At 42.6% G+C, this 20,099-nt stretch overlaps 1 protein-coding gene across 1 annotated transcript; it reads right to left on the reverse strand.

Moving 5' to 3' along the window:
• Positions 1 to 406: 406 nt before the first annotated feature.
• Positions 407 to 11,586, reverse strand: scaf4a (SR-related CTD-associated factor 4a). The gene is made up of 19 exons (XM_010736993.3): positions 11,356 to 11,586; positions 10,114 to 10,197; positions 9,937 to 9,981; positions 9,686 to 9,847; positions 9,423 to 9,555; positions 9,180 to 9,319; positions 8,892 to 9,068; positions 8,696 to 8,781; positions 8,486 to 8,570; positions 8,165 to 8,338; positions 7,902 to 7,975; positions 7,564 to 7,754; positions 7,257 to 7,357; positions 6,889 to 7,002; positions 6,624 to 6,780; positions 6,411 to 6,538; positions 6,082 to 6,235; positions 3,611 to 3,766; positions 407 to 2,681 (listed from the first exon to the last, which is right to left on the reverse strand). The coding sequence occupies exons 1-19, from the start codon at positions 11,383 to 11,385 to the stop codon at positions 1,546 to 1,548; spliced, it is 3,327 nt and encodes a 1,108-aa protein (XP_010735295.1). The 5' UTR covers positions 11,386 to 11,586; the 3' UTR covers positions 407 to 1,545.
• Between the last annotated feature and the right edge of the window lie 8,513 nt (positions 11,587 to 20,099).

Here is a 20,099-nt window from a genome sequence, read left to right on the forward strand (position 1 = left end):
ACTTAAGCTTTAATGTTTAGATGTTTATGAAAAACATTTAACAGAAACCAAGATGAAAATCCAGAGAAAAATATATTCAGCATTTGAGTCAGCGGGTGTTTGAGTCAATGTACCAAAATTAATTTCTGCACACCAATATCTCTGTCTAGATCAACCCTCTGAAACAAAGCATGTAGAACATCAAATCTCTTTATGTCCTAAATATTCTAAGGGAGACAAACCATGACACACGTGGACACTAGTCAGTCATTTCTGTGCATGTTCAGTTGAAATGTCTTATCTATAATGTATCAGTCACAATGTCCATTAACCAAAATAAATTCCATTATGCAACTGTTAAAGTCCTTGGTTTTGAGCTCCTACAATGGTTAGTGTCTGATATTTTTTTTATAACAAAACAAAATGATTATATTTTTAACAATGTTTCTGTATACTGACATCTGGGTAAGTACAGTTTGATCAAAGATTGAAGCATTCTTGATTCCTAAATAATATTAAAATGGCAGGAGTGTTACTTTTTCACAAGGAACTGAGTGCAGTTCCAGTCATCAATAAAATCCAAGTACCAAGTTAGATTCTGAGGTCTTGTGAGAGTAAGGCTTAAGAGAGAGAGTAAGAGTCTCAGGACTAGTGGAAAACACTTTTAAAAACATAAATAAAATGTATATGGAGGATGGATTTTTAAGGACATTGGGTACTAAATGTGGACATGTCACAGATTACATGCCTCACTCACTGCACCATATTTTTTTCAGCTTGAAATAAATTGTGGTTCAAAGGTTGACAATGAGGATACAATCAAACGGAGCACCAGGCCCAACTCTCAATGCAAGTTACACAATGATGTCTTAACTAATGTGTATGTTTTGTTTTTTTTTAATCACATGGCCTACAAGTAACATGATTGGATGTTAAGGTCACCGTAGTCCTGTCAAAGCTGTGCCTTACCGCCTGTGATATTTGAATGAAAAGACGACAGAAGACACAAGATGATATGAGAAAGAAATAGAAAGGGAGCCTGTATTCAGTGTTGGACATAATATTTTGGCAAATTAAAAGAAATATTTTAAAATGAACATATATAGCTTGTTGAGGAGTGCCTGCTATCACACAGATGAGGCCATGAAGTAAAAATACATTTGTGTCAGAGAAATCGTTTCGTTTCCTCCGTCCGGAATAAAAATAAGCTCAAATGGACCTCAGATGAACAGAGGCAAGTTAACATGCAAACACTCGCTTCATTCTTATGACTTACAGGGAGGAGAACGACCAGAGCTGACAGCCAACACTTAACTACAGCCATTTTTCCAAATGGATTTTCACACGGTTGTTTGTCTTGAGACAGATGCGAAGCCGAAATTTGACCATTAGCCATAAAGATGTTTGTTTTCAAGAAATGTGTTACTGCCCAGAAACTGTTAATTACCACCTGACAAACTGTGACTGGTTAGTTCTTCCACCTTCAAGGAGTTGAGGCTGGTTATCGTTGTGAAAAACATTTTTTTTTTTTCCTTTACTTTCAGTGGTTCACAGCAGTCAGCCAGTCTATGATGCTGCGTCCTGTTTTGTTTCTGTGGGCTCACTTTGAGCTGGAGGTAAGGGCTCGGAGGGCGTCGGCTCTCCTGCAGCAGTAGTCACCTCTGGGGGCGGAGCTAAAAGTTCTGATTCAGCCTTCTTTTGAGAAACTTCCACACTTGGTTCTTTACTGGTTTCCGCGGTGGCCACAGGAGTCAAACACGGTTGCTCTGTGCTGTTTGAGGTCCGAAATCTGTCCACGTTTTCCAGCTCAGCCAATCGATCGTCTCTGTCCCATCGCGTGGTCCTTTCTCGCCGCTCCGACCGCCTTGGCCTGTCCCCTTCAGCTCCTCTCCCCCTCTCTCTCTCTCGACTCCCGCCTCCTCCCCTTCCCCTTTCTCCTCCCTCCCCTCTCCCTCGCTCCCTCTCGCCATCATCGCCCCTCCCTCGTTCCCTGTCGCTATCCAGGCTGCTTCGTCTCTCCCTCCAGTCCCGTCTGTCTCTGTCCCGATCGCGGTCTCTGTCTCGATCTCTGTCCCGATCTCTGTCTCGCTCCCATCCTCCTCCCCGGTGATCACCACCATCTTCCTGCCAGCCTCCGAGCCTGTCCCTCCCATCCATTCTTTCGCTACCTCCCCCTCTCCCTCCTTCACCAAATGGACGCCTTCCACCCCCAAATCCTCGGTCTCTTTCTCTATCCCTGTCTCGATCCCAGTCTCTGTCCCTTTCTGGCTCTCGGTCTCTGAATCCAGGCCTGTCTCCCCTGAATTGCCTGCCATCCGTCTCCTCTGGCACCTCGGGGCCGCGAGGAACACCTGGCCTGACAAATGGAGGAGGAGGGCCGTGCCCATGTGGAGGAAAAGGAGCCCTTAAATTATGGAGAGGGAGCATCCCAAAGCTTCCTTTAGGTGGAGGGGTGTCATGGTGCATCATCTGAGGGTGTGGCCCTCTGGGCATCATCTGTGGTGGCATGGGTGGCATGTTGGGGTGAGGGGGTCGTGGCCCAAGGGGTGGAAGGAAACGCTGCATGTGTGGTGGTGGGGGAACCGGGGGACGCTGGAGTGGGATTAAACCGGGCCGTGCGCCGAGCAGACCACCAGAGGGAGGTTGGAGGTTTGCTGGAGGACCACATGGGAGAGAACTTGGAGGTGCACCAACCTGGTTACCTGAAGGGGAAACAAATACAAATTACAGCTTCAATAACACTAGGGATGAGCGAGTACAGCATTATCTGTATCTGTTAACCATATGAATTATCTGTATCTGTATCCGTACTCGGAATGGGCGGACCTAACCCGGAAGTGGGTGGGATTTAACACAGGAGTGGGTTGGGTTGTCTTGAAATGGGCGGGGCTTTAACCAGTACGTTATTTTAAGTATGCATTTGATATCGGAGTAAGTTATATTTATTGGTGATTAGAAAACTGTTACAGAACAAGTTTTGCAACAATGAATACAACACATGCGGTTGCAATTTTCATACTCAACATAAATTTCTTTTTTTTTATGATCTGTGATTTTTTTTTTATGGTTCTGATTTTTTTATTTATTTCCACACCAGGTGTGTGTGTATGTGTGTGTGAGTGAGTAAGAGAGAGACAGAGTCGCCTATTACCAAGCACCACGTTTACCAAAACTTTACTGGTTAAGTACAAACTGAAGTTAAAACAAACTTGAAGCTGAAGAAACGTAAACGTAAACCATAAACGTTAACGGAAAAGAGCTGCGAACCTATGTGACTGAGAGCTGTCTGTGTGTGAGTGAGCAGAGCGGGACACAGCAACACAATACATCTGTATGTGTGTAGGAGAGGGGCGCTGTGATTAGCCTATCACAGAACGCAGACGCAGTCAGCTGCCCAATGAGGATTTTCAATCAATCCGAGCACAGATATTGACTCGTATTACTCGTATAATACTCATACTCTGCAAAAGTGCTTTATCTGTACCGGATACTCGTACTCAATACTCTCCGAGTATCCGGCTCAACTCTATGTAACACTTAACTTTCATTTCTGCCCAAAAGCACCAGAATAATAAATGTTCAACAAATCCATAACCACTTTGGCGTAAATTCCAGACAAAGGCGCACTGACCCATAGGTGCCATCTGGTTGTTGAAGATGTTTGGACTCTCCAGGACCTCGTCATTTTTCCTGTTGCCCAGACCTGCTGGGTCCAGAGACAGGTCTTCAGCTCCACCTTTGGAAGGAGGTGGGGGACCTAGAGGCATGGCACCTGGTGGAGGAAAACCTGGGACAAGAAGGGTGAGAGAAGAGAAGACACAAGATTGATTCAGTTCAAGTGAACTATGATGACAGCTGGACACCGACCAAGCACAGGACACTCTGATACTTGACCCAATGTCATAAATGAAAAGTTTTTAAGTGTTAAATCAGATGTTATTAGTTAAGTGATCTCATAATTAACCTGTGTTTTTTTAATCTCCATCTGTTTTTTGTGTTAACATGAATTGGAATTATGGATTCATTTTTTTGTGTGTTGTTCTGCTTCATGAATACATCTGTGGCCCATTCAAAAAAAGCTCTTCTTTTCATTCAAGAACAGCTGTTTGCACTACGCAGTGCTAGCAAACTTTCTGTGGAAAGACCAGTGATCCCTGCCAAGTGTAGAGCTGGATCATGATAACTGTTTATGTCCCACCCTCAGCCGATGCTTCAGCGGCCTGTGAGCTCCTTCACAATGCAGTTTCACAGCTGCAGACATCGAACCGACAGTCCCTCCTTCTGGAGATTTCCCTGTCCTTCACTCAGCCACCCCAGAGGAAATAAAACACAGAATCTATTGGATGCAAATGCTTTCAGCACAATACAACCATCACTGCTAAGGGGGAAGTTGGAACGAGCTAGAGTTGACCACACTCTGGCTGCATGGACTATTGACTCCCTCACCAACAGACCACAGCATGTGAGGCTTCATGGCTGTGTGTGTGTGGTGTGGTGATTTGCAGTACAGTGTTCTCTCCTTTTAGCTTCAGCCTGTACACATCAGACTTCAGACACAACACTGACATCAAAGAACTGACAGATACAGCCATCGTTGGACGTGTATCAGGAGGAAATGAGCAGGAGTACAGGGGAGTCATCACAGACTTTGTTGACTGGTACAATCTCAAGTACCTTCACATCAAAGCCAGCAAGATGAAGGAGATGGTGATCTACTTCAAGAGGAAGACGCCTCAGACCACAGCAGTGAACATTCAGGGACTGGATATCGATACCTGGATGTTCACCAACAACAAACCGGACTGTTCGGACACACAGACATTCTATACAAGAAAGGTCCAAACTCCACTTACTGAGGAGACTGAGGTCCTTTGGAGTGTGCAGGACTCTGTTAAAAACCTTCTCTGACACTGTGATGGCATCTGCAATATTCTATACAGTCTGCTGGGGAGGGGGAGTTTTTGCAGTTTCTTAATAAAAAAAAAAATGAGCAAAACAAGATGCCTGCTTCAGTCTTTTCATTACTCTTACTAGAGTTGCACGATACCCACAGTACCCCGCGGTGCCAAATCGTAATGGTTCCTACTAAACTAGAAATTCTACACAACGTTACTACCGTGGATTACTAAACTACTAGTGCCAGCCTCTGCTTTCCTCCCAGCTTCTCACTGCATGCTACTCCCTCGTAAACAAACCAACATGGCAAGTACTGCAACCGAACTACACAGCTGCTCAATGATTGGCTGTTTGCCTGTTACTGGTGACGTGCAGGGATATGATAGGATGTTTCCGCACGCTGGGCCTGCCCGGCCCCCGTTAGCTGATTGGCTCTTCGTGTGTTTCTGCCGGCAAGAACAAACTCTACGAAGACACCTCGGCTTCCATAGAAACTCAATCAAAACAAACAACAAGCTAAAGTTCTGTCTTGCCCAGACGCGCGCACGGCTTACAGTCATAAACACGAGACAACACACTCACCATGGCAGAAGCACCGGGCCCCTGCGGCGAGTCTGCCGCGGCGGCGTCACTGGCTCCACTAATTTTGCTCAAAAAACCAAACTTGTTGTTTCAAACCTGTTTCAGTCTAAGTCTTCACCCGTATTATGTTTATCATGCAACAAACAACAATATAAGTAATTATTAAGTATTAAGAACTTGTACAAATACATTGCAGTTCACAAAATAGTATAGTAATAGCAGTATCGCGGTAATACCCAGAACCATGATACTTTGACTGGTATAGTATCGTGGTTACTCATTTTGGTATTGTGACAACTCTAACTCTTACTATTTATTACTCAATAAGCTCTTTGGGACACCACAGAACCTGAACAAACACATAAGGAGCAGTGACTTCCACATGTGAGTTATGTAGGACGACAATGTCAATATAACTGCCCAGTGACTTTGTTACCAACCAGTCCATAGAACTTCTTAGTTCATTTTTAATTAACCAGAAAAAAATGTTAATTATATAATTTGGACTAAATGAACTGAACGACAGATGTGAAATCTCAATCTCAGTGCAGATTAAAACATCGTTTTAGAATTGGCACTAAATGAAAGCAGAGATGGTCTAATGGCAGCTGTAGGAGGTGCTACCTGGAGGCATCTGCATGGGATTGAAGCCAGGTCTGATGAAAGGAGGAGGAGGGACGCCTGGAGGGAAGGAAGGCGGAGGCATGCCTATGGGACCAGGAAAGACAGGAGGCTGGAGAGAACCCACACCAACCATGGGCTGCTGCATGGGAGGAACCTGAAAACATTTACAGGATATTACTGGAGATCTCACATGAGAAAGTTACCTGTTATACTTTGGTGACACTTCAAAAAGCTATCCTATCTGACCAGGTGACACACCACCACAAAATAGACATAACAACATCAACACGTCTCGAATGTGACTTTAAAATGCTGGAGCTGTTGTTTACCTGAGCAAGAGGAGGAGCTGCAGAAGCCACGGGTATTACTTGAGTCTCCTCAGGCTGCTGTGGCTCTGAACGACCGTTGTGGGTGAGTTCCTCTGGAAGGTCAAGACTCTTCCTCACCCCACTCCACTCTGTTAAACACAGACACAATTCAGACTCGAGAAACACTGAAACACACAATATTAATAATACAGTACAATGTGTCGGAGTTCGTACCTGGTGATAAGGTGTCTACATCCAGTATGCCTCCTTCTTTCAGCTCCTCCAACTGAACTTCTCGGATTTTAGACCAAGGTATGTAGGTGACGCCCAGCTCCACGTCCCAGTACTGTTTAAACTCAGCCTTTATGCCCTTGTTCAAAGCCCAAGCAATCTGCCAGGAAATGAAGAAAACAAATAGAAAATTCTCAGTTCTCTCTTTGATTTGATCAGTTGGAATCCAGCAGTGTTCACTAGGTATCAACCCGTGTTCCTCACTCACCTTGATGGCTTTCTGGTTCACTTTGTGAGATCCTCTGCTAAGTTTCTGGAGAGCCCTGAAGGCATCTTGTCTATGTATCATGACGATGTAGGCGCAACCACGTGGAGGGATCATCTTAACGTGAGAAGAGGACAAACAGACAGGTTAGGACATTTAGTAATCCAAGTCTCTGAATGTTTGATAAAGGATGAATATTAAAAACTAACAACAAAACAGGGGCTATGAGCAGACACACATGCATGAAATATACTAAATATGATATATATTATCATGACAAATGAATAAAGTGACCAAAAAATAGAAGAATCTGTGTTTTTCCATCTTTGGATGAGAAAATTCAAAACACTGTTCTCTTTGAGTCCCCTTACATTGATGGACTCTATCTGTCCAAACTCCTCCAGTAAACAGGCAACATCTTGTTGTTGTGTTCTTTTGTCCAGCTGACCCACCCAGAGAGTTGTACTACAGACTGAAAAGAAGAAAGAGAAGGTAACATGAAAAATAACTGAAATGCTTAAATACGTGCAATATTTTGAATCAAAGGGAGAGAAATTATTTGAAAAACAGTAATTTTTTCAAATTACTAAAGAAAAACACACTGCACTCCTAACACTTCATTTCAGGGCCATGTCTATCAACTTCAGTGGATTGGACCATAAATAGATTATGACTCACTGCTTAGTGTTTCGCTCTTGGGAGGTGGAAGGCCTTTCTGCCGTCGCTCTCGCTCCTTCTCTCTCTCCCTGCGCTCCTGCGAGCGAGAGCGTGGAGAATGGTGACGGCGGTCCCTGGAGCGCGAGCGGGAGCGCCTGTGCCTGGATCTCCGTGTGCGGGAATTAGACCGCGACCTCCTCCGCTTTGGAGACCTGGAGGAAAAATAAAACTCATGATGTTGTTCATCAGAAATAAGCACCGAGCAGCTTGTCTGCGTGAAAAAAAACAGATGATGGCAGAGAACAAATCACAGTGTCGAGACCAAAACGTAGTCTGACTTGGCACGTCCCATTTCTTACCTGGAGCCTGAGTGTGACCGTCGACCATGTCTGCCATCCCTCATAGATGAACGGTCCATATCCATTGACAAATCCTGACACAGTATGAAAGAGACATGATTATGGTTTGATGCAAATTCTTAGACATTTAAATGATCACATACAACTAATCCTTCCACCTTTCTGGCATCAAATTACAATTTGAATGCAAATATTAAGATTAAATGTTTAGATTTTACATATCCACTGTATGGATATGTAAATCTAAACATTTATATGTCTACCTGTTGCTGTGCGGCACTGTGGGGAGGGTATACTCCAGGGAAGCCTGGAGGCCCAGTAGATCCAGGGAGGGGCTGCCCTGGCAAAGCATGCCCCATAGGAGGCATCATAACTGGGAAGCTTTGTCCTGGCGGTAAACCATAGGCCTGGAGCTGGCCGTTGGGAGGGAGAGGAACCTGAGGAAGATGAGGAAGATGAGATGAGGTGAGATAAATATTGTGGTAACCTTCCATAAGAGTTAGAGTGAGTGAAACTATGTGTATTAGTTTGATAACCAGACGTGTCATGAAATCTACTTTAGCGTGAAAAATGTCTGTGCTTACCTGTTGTGAGGGGTCTTGCGACATGTTCATCATTTGTGGTTTAAAGTGCTCCATCTGCTGTAGGAAGGCTGGCGGCTGCTGCAAACTGTGGTGAAAGAAATACTGAATCAGCACCAGAGCTTTTAGTCCTTTTTAGAAAAAAAAAGAATCAATCAGAGCTTCTTGGCATTGCAGAGCTGCTGTGGTTTATGTGATAAATAAATGGCTTACAACGAGGGCTGTGATGAGAGTTCATCCTTCTTTGCTTCTTCCCCAACTTCTGGTTCGTCATCGTAGTCGAAACGGTCCAGCAGTTTCTGAGAGACACAGGTGATGAATGGAAGACAAATGAGGACAAGCTCGTACAACCATATATTATTTTACTGATTACTTTTGATATGCTGAAAATACAAAAACGCGCTGTCACCTTGTCAAAGGCTGTCTTCTGCTGTGTGGGTTGAGTGGGTAGGGGAGGTTGCGGGGCGACCATGCCCAGGCCAGTGGCGACGTTTTGGGCCTGCGTTTGAATGTTGTGCGCAGGAGGCTGTGTGTTGGTGTCAGGCTTCACTGGTTGCTGCTGAAAGTTCTGGAGCATCTGTTGAAGCTAAAAATGGCAGCGGCGGAGAGTGAAAGAAGTGGTTATTAGCGAGGGTCTAGGAGGTATGCAAGCAATGATAATACAAGCAAAACAAAGCTAATGCTGGCCTGCACGCACCTGCTGACCCTGTGAGGTCTGGAAGAGCTGTGCCACAGCAGCAAAGGCGTCGGAGTTTTGCAGCTGAGCAGCAGACGTCGCGGTGGTGGAGTTCGCCGTTACTGCAGTGACTGGCTCTTTGGCTGGAGGAGGGGAAGAACCTGAAGGAGGAGACACAGTGTTAACACATGTTTCTCTATTTTAAAGTTAAGCATGGACTTACAGTCATCACTACTCCCCCATGTGTGTAGACACACAAATTACCTGGCTCATCAGTGCCTGTGTAGGGCGCAGCAGCACTGCTGGAACCAGCTGCCATGTCCAGGAGGGGCTGGATGACCTCAATCTTGAAGACTCCATTCTTCTGCCACAGGTTTAACACTCGTACAATCTTACTCTACAAAGGAAAGCAAGGACACAGGTGAAGGAGGGGGAACAATAGGCGGCAGGAAAAATACTTATATATAATAACCCCAATTGGGTACCATTTATGACTACAGCGCTACAAGCTCGCTGTCTGTTCTTACCCTGTCCTCCACTGGACAAAGGCAGAGGTTCTCAAAGGTTCCCATAATGTTTTTAGTGAACCTTGGGCCAAACACGTCTTTGTCTGCTCCAAACTGATGTCTGGACTGCCGAACAATGGAATCCACCACATACAGGCCTGCTACCTTGTACTCAGGCTTACACTGGAAAAAAGCAGAATGAGAAACCAGATTTGAGTTGATGACTGTTTTGATGAGAAGAGATGACGTCGAATTTAGACGGCGCGGCTCACCTTTTTGATAAACTTCTCCACAATCTGGACCACATGTTTGTAGAGCTGGTGAAAGAGAAAACAAGCGAGCACATGATCAACTCCATAGAGGCTCAGCAAGGATTTCATTGCAGAAATACAGAGAATATCGCTCACATAGATAGAGACAGTCACAAGGAAGGTTGAATTCATTCTTACTTTCATAGCTTTGATGGCTGATTTGGTGATGGAGATCATCTTCGCCCGAGATATCGGGGGCTTGGAGTCCATCAATGAGAATAACTAGAGAAAGAGTGGTTAACCGATGAGTGAGGAGACAGGAGCAAAACGATAACAGGGAGGAGAGCGTGTGAGGAGTTTCAGAGGTGATGCAAATAGTTTCTATTCCATTACGTTTCGTTTCCATGTTCGACCACGGCACAGGGAAAGAGAAACTCTTTACGCCAAATGTTACGGAAACAACCACACAATCAATATACCAACCTGCGGGAGCTTATCGTCATTCAGCAAGTTAACTGGGTTACTGATCTTTTATTGGGTGTGACTATTGACGATCTGAAAGCTGCTGGTGGACTCTGTATCCTGGGATTGTTGCATTGTTCATTACTCTCTGACGTGGGAGCAAAGGGAATGAACGCAGCGTGTGTAGACAGTGTGAATGAATGAAAAGTTTCATTTTCTATTGTGGAAAAACTTTTCTATTTTCCGTGTGCACTCGCTCCAAAAATGCATAATGCAAAAAAAAAAAAAAAAAAAAAAAAAAAGTACACACTGGTTTGCATCCGAACTTTCTCTGTTTCACAAAGTGCTGCTGAAAGTGTGAGACAGAAAGTGCTCATGGTTGGCTGATGTTGAAGCATCAGGGTTTGATGGTGGGTGACAGGTTTGTTAGAGGGGGCTCAGCCAAGGCAACTGTTACACTTTAAGAAAAAAAAAAAAAAGCCACCACCAGCAGCACCGAGAGGCAAACACCAGCACCAGACCTGCCCTGCCTCTGGACCGGGCTCGTATGAACCGTCAGTCCTTGGGGCCTTTCCAAACACAGGCTGTGCACACGACTCAGTCACCCGTGAACGTGTGTGTGCCCCCACGGTGTGACAATAACAACAGCACGGTGTGTGTGTGCTCGCTGTGTGGTAGTAGCCACCTAGCTACCAGTGTTAGTGACCATCCTCCCTCCAGCTAACGTTCATGTAAGTCTGTGAACTTCGTGCGAGCTTTACTGGAACCAAATCACGTTTTCGGTAACATGTGGAACTACAACACAAACCCTAACTCACCCAGCCCCCCCAAAGCCAGGTTAAAGCGGACAGGTCCGGCTAGCTTAGGCCCGCTGCTCGGTCCTGCTCGACTAGCTTTCAGTGCATCCCAGCACCGTGACCAGCACCGCAACACTCGGTGACTTCGCGGTCTCTGCGAGCCCCCTGGAAGGCGGCTTACCTCGTGGTTAAAGGCGTTGACGGCGTCCATGATTGCCCAGCGCTCCGAGCCTCCGACCCTTTTACCCCCAAAAATCCCTCGCTCGCGGCGGTGTTTATTCAAGGAAGGGTCGGTACAACATGTCCGCTCCCGGGAGCTAACGGCAGCTAGCCTAGCATCGGTAGCTCTCGGGTCGGCGGGCACGGCAAAGCATGATGGGATTCAAGTGTTGTTGTTCTAGGGACTGTCCACGCGGTGGCAGAGTTCTGCGAGGGTTCGACATGATGTGGACAGGACATGAAAGAGGACACGAGGCAGGACATGAGACAGGACATGAAAGAGGACATGAAAGAGGACACGAGGCAGGACATGAGACAGGACATGAAAGAGGACACGAGGCAGGACATGAGAGAGGACATGAAAAAGGACACAAGGCAGGACATGAGGCAGGACACGAGAGAGGACATGAGAGAGGACATGAAAAAGGACACGAGGCAGGACATGAGACAGGACAAAAGACAGGACATGAGGCAGGACACGAGAGAGGACAGGAGAGAGGACATGAGAGAGGACATGAAAAAGGACACGAGGCAGGACATGAAACAGGTCATGAGGCAGGACGTGAGACAGGACATGAAAGAGGACACGAGGCAGGACATGAAACAGGACATGAGATAGGACATGAAACAGGACATGAGATAGGACACGAGGGAGGACATGAAAAAGGACATGAGACAGAAGTGTCCACTTTGAGATTTAGATGATTTAACCCACCAGAGCCATGCAGAATTATTTTTGTCACCTCTGCTCCGTGTTCCTCCCATTCTCTGTCTGCTTTGTGTGACACACAACTACTGCACTCCTGCTCAAGTGCCAATCATAGAGTACAGAGTAATCTACAGAGTAGATTACACATGCAGTCTTATGTTTTGCCTACTCATAGATACCAACGAGGCTGCTGGTGTGTGTTATGGAGAAATTGTTGAAGTCAAAGGTCAATGATGAGGTCAGGAGGGAAGGAAGTGTTCAGGAGCCTCTGATGTCTTATGCTGTATTATTTATTGACGCTTGGCCAAATAGAATTAGAGACACTCTCAAAGTTCATCAAGTGCCTGAGTTGGTCTCACATTCTGCCCAACTCATCCTGGTGGATAGACTTTAAACCTCAAGATAACACCACAAATACTACACGCCCAGAATTAGTCAAAGAGAATGTTTTTACTCATGGAGGTGTTATTGTCAGCATATTCTAGTCTGGAGACACTGTTGCCTGTTAATGGTAATTGGAACGTCATCGGCCAGCTATCTGTCTAGGAAGGCAGCCATAGGTCTCTTCGACACCGGCCACCACAGTGTTGAGACAGACTGGCACCTAGTCAAAGACAAACAACTAATACTGCCGAGGACCTCAAGGCCCACACGTGACCTTGTGTTACCTAAGGATAGAAAATTCCATAACGGGTAGTCGGTAGCGTACTGGTTTAAGCGGCCGCCCCGTGTGTAGAGGCTACAGTCCTCGCTGCAGCTGGCCCCGGTTCGAATCCCGCATCGGATGGCAATTTACTGCGTGTCATTCCCCCTCTCTCTGCTTCCTGTCTATATTCAGCTGTCCTATCATTAAAGGCCAAAAAAATAATCTTTAAAAAAAAAAGAAGAAAATTCCATAACAGTGTGATTTAACCATGAAATCAAGTTGAAGACTGAAATTATACTTCAAATCAAAGTGACAATTCCTTTTTTAAAATTACTTTTCTTTCTCTTCGGATGATGACTTGTTCCATCACTGTCAACTGAGATAGGATGCAGTGAAAGTGTGGAAGTGACAGTTATAACAATGGACAGTGCATGAGTGACATCACTCATGGGTTTCCAAAGCACCGTTTTGAAGCTCAAAATTGCAGCATTGGCCGCCGCCATGGTGACTGTCCTGACTCAGCCGCCTCCCGGCTAATCTAAAAGTTGGCAGAGACGTGGAGCCATATGTAACAGGCCTACCTGTTAGTTCTGCAAAACTTTAATATAATTTGAACAGATCACCCTTAGTTCAGTTATCATGAATGAGTAAAATATTTATAGAGACCAAAACAGTTTTTTGTACCAGGCTGTAAACATGTTTATTTTTGCTGTGAAGTTGGACATTTGAACATGGAGACTTATGGAGGTTGAAATGTTCTGTAGCCAGCCTCAAGTGGCCGCTTGAGGAATTACAGTTTTTAGCACTTTCGCATTGGCTTCATTTCCCAGACATGGAGATTGCTGCTTAATTCAGACAGGATCCAGTGCTTCAGCGAAAATGCTTTTTTTTTCTCCATTCATTTGAGTAGTCGCAGTGAGAAGTTGCACATGGAAAAAACACAGCCCAGGGTCACACTGCAGCCACCAGTCAGATGCTGGGTACGGACAAAGCCCTCCACAGTCAGCCTGAAATGTCACTGAAACTGAGACTACTCGACCTTGTATTAATTATGTCATTATCTCGGAAAAACAAAGTGTTATCTTATGATGTCGAGAAAAAAATGTTCTCTTTATCTCGGGATAACAATATTTGTTCATGACATATGACATGAATATTTGACATAATGACATGAATAACAAATGAAATGAACTCGTTATCATGAGAACACAGAGGAAATAAAATGTATGAATGCATGACCGCTTAGGGCTTCCGTACCTTTCAGATTCAGAACACATTAAAGCAGCGCCGGTCCTGGCCACATTTGCGCCCTTGAACCCAAGTTGTATTTACAACAGTAAAAATGTTGCATCAGCATCGAGGTGGCTCGCTAAACTCTTGAGTTTTTTTACCCATTGATTGGTGATGTCTTTAAAGACACTCCTGTCCCTTTGCCTGATGGGCTGTTGTTTGTAATCACAATTGTTATCTCTTGCTTGTAATCACAAATTTGTATTCACATGTGTGGCAGCCCATTGAACTGAGGCGAGAGTTTTATTTTGTTGAAGCACCCTCCACTGATTGATTCTATTGTGTTTTATTCAATGTCATTAATTACTTCCGATCTTTCCAGAAGGAAAGACGAAATGTGATCAGTGTTTGTCATTGTTTACATTCTCTGAAGTATTGCATTATTGCATTATTGATGCAACATTGCAACATTGCAACATTGATCTGAAATGCACTGTTAAAAGTAATCTCCACAGAGGCATCTCAAAGTATGTTAAAGAAATTCATGCAAAAAGAAAAATCCAATCAAAATAAAAGAGAATAAAAGAAAAAAAAAGCATAAAACGAGACAACTAATTTAAAATTTGACAAAAAAGAATCAGATATGTAATGGAAACAGGATGATTTTTTTCACTCAGCAGTGAATATATTAAATGATGATTCCAATTTACTACATTGTTTTCTTATTTTTCATTGTTTCTGCCATCATTCCTATTGGTTATTGTAACATTATGCTCAGCAAAGTTAATTGCTGAAATCTCAACACAGAAACATCCACATACACGGTACAGGGAAGTTTGATGAGGCAGAAAACACACATGTATGGAATGAATGATTTTAGTCTGTGTTGTTCTTTAGACAACTGTCACATAGACAGAGAACCAGCCAAAGGAGGATTACAGATGACTCAAGATGTTGCAATTACAACCAGGTAATTTGTCTCTGTATGTCTTATGTCTGTCTCTTTCAATCAGCCAATCAACCAAATCAGTACCTTAAGCTACACTTAAGAGACACCTCAACACTCTCAATGAATTGATGCTTTTAAGAAGGATTTAGCAGATAATTCCTTCTGTATCGTCAGTGTTTTAACAATGGCACAGAAAGAAGTGGGCGGGTGCTTTTATTTTGCTATTACTTAACTTATACCAGTGAGAGCAATTAACAGATTTTTTTTTTAAACAAGCTAATGTGTTACAACCCATTCTGTCTGTTTTTGAATACGGTGACAAAGAGAGGCACCAATTTACAGCCTCCAGTGGCTCACTGTCTCTGTAGGAGATAAATGGGCTTAATTTTATTCAGTGCTCAGCCTGCTTTATTGTCAAACCAAGAAAAGCTAAGCTTGAACTACAACTAAACACATATTGATGTCTCTGTTAACTTTACATCTTTTATCTATCGTATTATGATTGAAAGGTGAAAATGGAGATCACAAAGTTCCAACTTTCAAAAAAACAGTTCAAAATAAAGCCAAAAGCCAAAAAATGTTTCTCAAAGCTGAGAAGGATTGCTGTATTGGTTGAAAGTGAGAAATAAATGTCAAATTGAGATAAGATGTCCCTTAGGATTTTCCTGAGGGAAAATAATCTAAAACCATAAATAGTTAAATAGCCCTTATTAACCTTGGTAGAAATCAATGCGTTTCGACTTATAAAACAATTCTCAGTCTTTTATTTACAACTAATAATTATCAAGTCACACAACAAGAAAACCACATAAAAGGAGTTCCATAGTTGGATTTACTTCTGAAGCTCAGAAATGTCACAGACAAACCTTTGTCCTCGGGGAGAAATGGCCTTTTTTTACGACGATGGTTTGACATTTGAGTATGTCAAACCATCCTGACATGTTAAGGGATTACTTAAATAACCTGAACCTGAATTTAACCTGACTTCGGGTCCCTGTGGCCTGTAACTTTGATGTGTTATGTCATGGAACAGTTGATGTTTTGATTTGGCACAGGTGGAAGTAAAATATGTTTACGGTTAAGGTTATCACAAAATATGATTTTAAGTTTAATACAGTGCAATGAAGAAAGGACAGTATCACTTACTTTTTTTTTTTTTTTTTCCCAGTCTGCACTCTTTTTTTTTACTGGCAGCTTTCTGTACGTATAATCGACCTTTTGTCCTATTTTCATGTATTGTACTATGGAGAGTCATTACTAGACTTTTTAAAAACTTTTAAAAGAGATGCACAAGAAATCCTGTTTCATGAAAAGTAAAGCAATGACATAATACGGATAAATAAGTAAGAATAATAGATTATATAGACTTTGAGGAAATACATGTTACAGCAGCACAGTTACAGGTTAAGTGTTATGTGTAAATGTCCCCTCCCCTTGCCGCGCGTGTGTTTTGCTGGGCGTGGCCTCTGGTTCTCCTCTCACCTGGGGCCTCATGTACAAAGCTTGCGACGCACAAAAAAGTGGCGTAGGTCCTTTTCCACGCTCACGTTCAGATGATCAAACGTGAAATGACCTAGAACAGGTGCGTGCCCCACGCCAACTTTCATAGCTGTCCTACGCATGTTTCTACAGCTATTGTTCCTTAGAGGTATTGCTGGAAAACTGTTAATAATGTGAAAAAAGTAGTCATCAGAGTGATGTGCACATCGGAACACACTTATGAACAATTAACAATTAACTAAGAATACATTGAGGTATTAGTACTGTAGTATTTCTACTTTATATTACTTAAACCTCTCCACAACAACTCCATATTAAACAGTACAGATTTTACATATAAACAATGTAATTAGATACAGTAAAACAATAATAATATCACTTATAATATGGTGTATATGAGTACTTTTTATGAGTATTTATGCAAGCTACACAGACTAGCAGAAATAATGCTCATAAGCATAATTGTAGATAGGAGTCACTAAGTACACAATTTAGATCATGTATAGAAGCCCATGCAGAGTTCCTATAGAAATGGGTTGCAACTACAGAAGGCTAGCATCAACAGCACAGGCACCAGAGAAACAAGCAAAAACACACAACAGTGGTTATGTACAGAATACAAATGTTTATTATATGCCTGCCTAAAGTGATGCAATATGATTGGCTGTTCATCCCCCACCCTTAAATCTTGAGTTAATAAATTATGTCTATAACACAACAGTGGTGAAGATGCCATTAAATATATTGTAATTGTAATTGATTTAAATAGTCATATATCTTGTACTTAGCTGCATTGTTGTAACACAACAGGACATATAAATATAACAATATACACACTTGTAGTGTAACGGGTGTTACATCAGTCAGCCCAAATAAGAGCTGTGGTCTCACAAATGTAGTGCCGTCTGCTCACAAAACTGTCATCCCAGGAGTTCAACCAGTCTTCCGCCCAATGCTGTTGGTGGAACAATGGCAACACAGTCCTGTCCTTTCAAGTCCCAGTTGCCATAGCGTTATTTGGCTCCTGATCCATCAATAAGGACATTCCACTGATCGTGTCGCCATTGACCCGTAGAAGGTGCCCCTCTGGACCATATCTTGCAATCCAATCCATGCTGAATGAAAATCTTCACTAGGATCTGCTGTACATACTGAAAAGCATGTTGGTCAACAATGCCTGGTCTTCTTATTCCCAAACCATAGCCAGGTCACCCCCAAGTCAAGACACTGCGAGCATCCCACTCTGGGTTGTGGACAGGATGAAGCAGCGTGAAGCGTGCTCAGTCCAGCCAGGCGGCAGTGTGAACACGGCAGGGTGTCTCTGTTGCAAGAATCTCCAAAGGAAGCCCATGGTCGAAAACAGGATGGAAAGGGGTGTTCATTAGCTGCTTTCAGCTGCATGGAGTTAGCTGTTCATCAATAACAGCTGGTGCAACTGTTTACTTTCTGCGCCTTGGGGGGATGATCTTCAGTGATTCGTTCAGAGGGAGGTTAAGTTGTTTCTTCTCTTCCTCTATGAGGTTAAAGTTTTCCAGAGTTGATTTAGAAACATGTTAAGCTTTGGTTCTCCACATCCAGTTGTCTTTTTGAATCGCGTTCTCCAAGTGCAGGTTCAGTTGTGTATTTTCTTGTGATGTTTTGTTCAAGAGCAGGTTCAGTTGTTTATTTTCTTGTGATGTTGTGGGGTTCAAGAGGCAGTTGCACGGTGTATTTTCAGCAGACAACAAGGTGAAGTTATCCAGTGTTGCAGTTAAGTGCAGCTCAGTTGTTGTTCTCAGTACCCAGAAGGTGAGGTTCTGATAGGTGGAATTCAGAAGCTGTTTTCAGCTGAATGTTTTCCATTTTAAACTGTTTCTCATTCCATGCTGTCTCCTCTGACATATGTTGTAATTTTGCAATCAGAAATTGCTGTTTATTGAAGAGGGCACTGGTCACGCCACACAAAAGCACTATCAAAATCCCGATTAAAATAGCTTGCCAATGGATTGCAGTCTTTTTATCAAGATGTTAAATGTCCCTTTTGCCCGTTATAGCTTCATCTTCTATGCCTGTTTATATCTACAACTTCTGTGCTGTGATGTTTCTGGTCCTCATCAGGATTTTCAAGTGGGAAACTGCCAAACAAAAGAAGACGATCAAGTGATGTTCTTATAAGCACAATGACAGGAAAAAAACACATTACAATTGCAGACTGACCTTATGTTTTCAGGCAATAATTGTACATATGATATTTTCATCATTATCAAATAGTGTAATCTGCTAGTCTCCTGCAGCCACTGTGGCAAGCTACCTGTGACACATTATTTCCCGCAGAACTGATGGAACCTCTATATAAGTAGCCTAATAGTACATTTTCCCATATTAGTTAATAAGTCACCATATGGCATATCTTTTTATGCAGTCAACATCTACCACATGCTGATATCAAGTGTTGTAGTTAAGTGCAGCTTCAGTTGTTTGTTCTCAGTACCCAGAAGGGTGAGGTTCTGATAGGTGGAATTCAGAAGCTGTTTCAGCTGAATGTTTTCCATTTTAAACTATTTCTCATTTTTATAAAGATAATCTTGTACAATACATTATTCAATCCAAAAAGTATACTGCATCCAAAATTAAGTTACTACAGCAAATGAAATTATTCTAAACTCTCCAAACTCCCACAACTTTACCTGATTATTTATTACCTCATTTGGATTTCTTCAGTGTAAGTCATGTCATCAGTTGTGCATATTCCTGCAACGTGTTCTTGAAGAAGGCTCCTTAGTATATTTTCTTTGGACTGTTCTTCAAGACAGGTTCAGCTGTGTCTTTTCTTAAAAAAATAAAAAGAGAGAGATGTTCTTAAAGCACAATGACAGGTAAAAAACACATTGCAATTACAGATTGGTCTTTATGATTTTAAAACAATACCTGTATATACACTGAAAAAAAATATAAACGCAACACTTTTTTTTTTTGCTCCCATTTTTCATGAGATTAACTCAAAGATCTAAAACATTTTCTATATACACACAAAATAATGATTTCTCTCAAATATTGTTCACAAATCTGTGTAAATCTGTGATAGTGAGCACTTGAGATAATCCATCCCACCTCACAGGTGGGCATATCAAGGTGCTGATTAGACAGGCTAGCCACAATAAAAGGGCCACCCTGAAACGTTCAGTTTTATCACACAGCACAATGCCACAGATGTCGCAAGTTTTGAGGGAGCGTGCAGTTGGCATGCTGACAGCAGGAATGTCATATTCCTTCCCTGCAGAACTGATGAAACCTCTATATAATTTTCCTAGTCACCATATAGCATATCCATTTATGAGCATATACTGTACACTGGTGTCTAAAATAACATGAGGCTAAAATGTTTGAAAAGGAACTGTATTCTTGTATGCACCGTCAGTGCACATGTATTTGTTTTACAATTGATAAATAAAAGTTATAAAAAATAAATAAAATAATACATGGCTTTATTTTATTTATTTATTTATAATTTTTATTTTTATTTTATTTGAATTACTGTCAGATTGCAACATATAAACAACATAGTTGCATGATTTTATTTTCTCTCTGTCTCTCTCTCAGATGATAGATAGATGATAGATAGATAGATAGATGATAGATAGAAATAGATAGATGATAGATAGATAGATAGATAAATAGTATCAACAATAAAGG

This window comes from Larimichthys crocea, chromosome XXII (genome assembly GCF_000972845.2).
Source record: "Larimichthys crocea isolate SSNF chromosome XXII, L_crocea_2.0, whole genome shotgun sequence".
Lineage (NCBI taxonomy): Eukaryota > Metazoa > Chordata > Actinopteri > Sciaenidae > Larimichthys > Larimichthys crocea.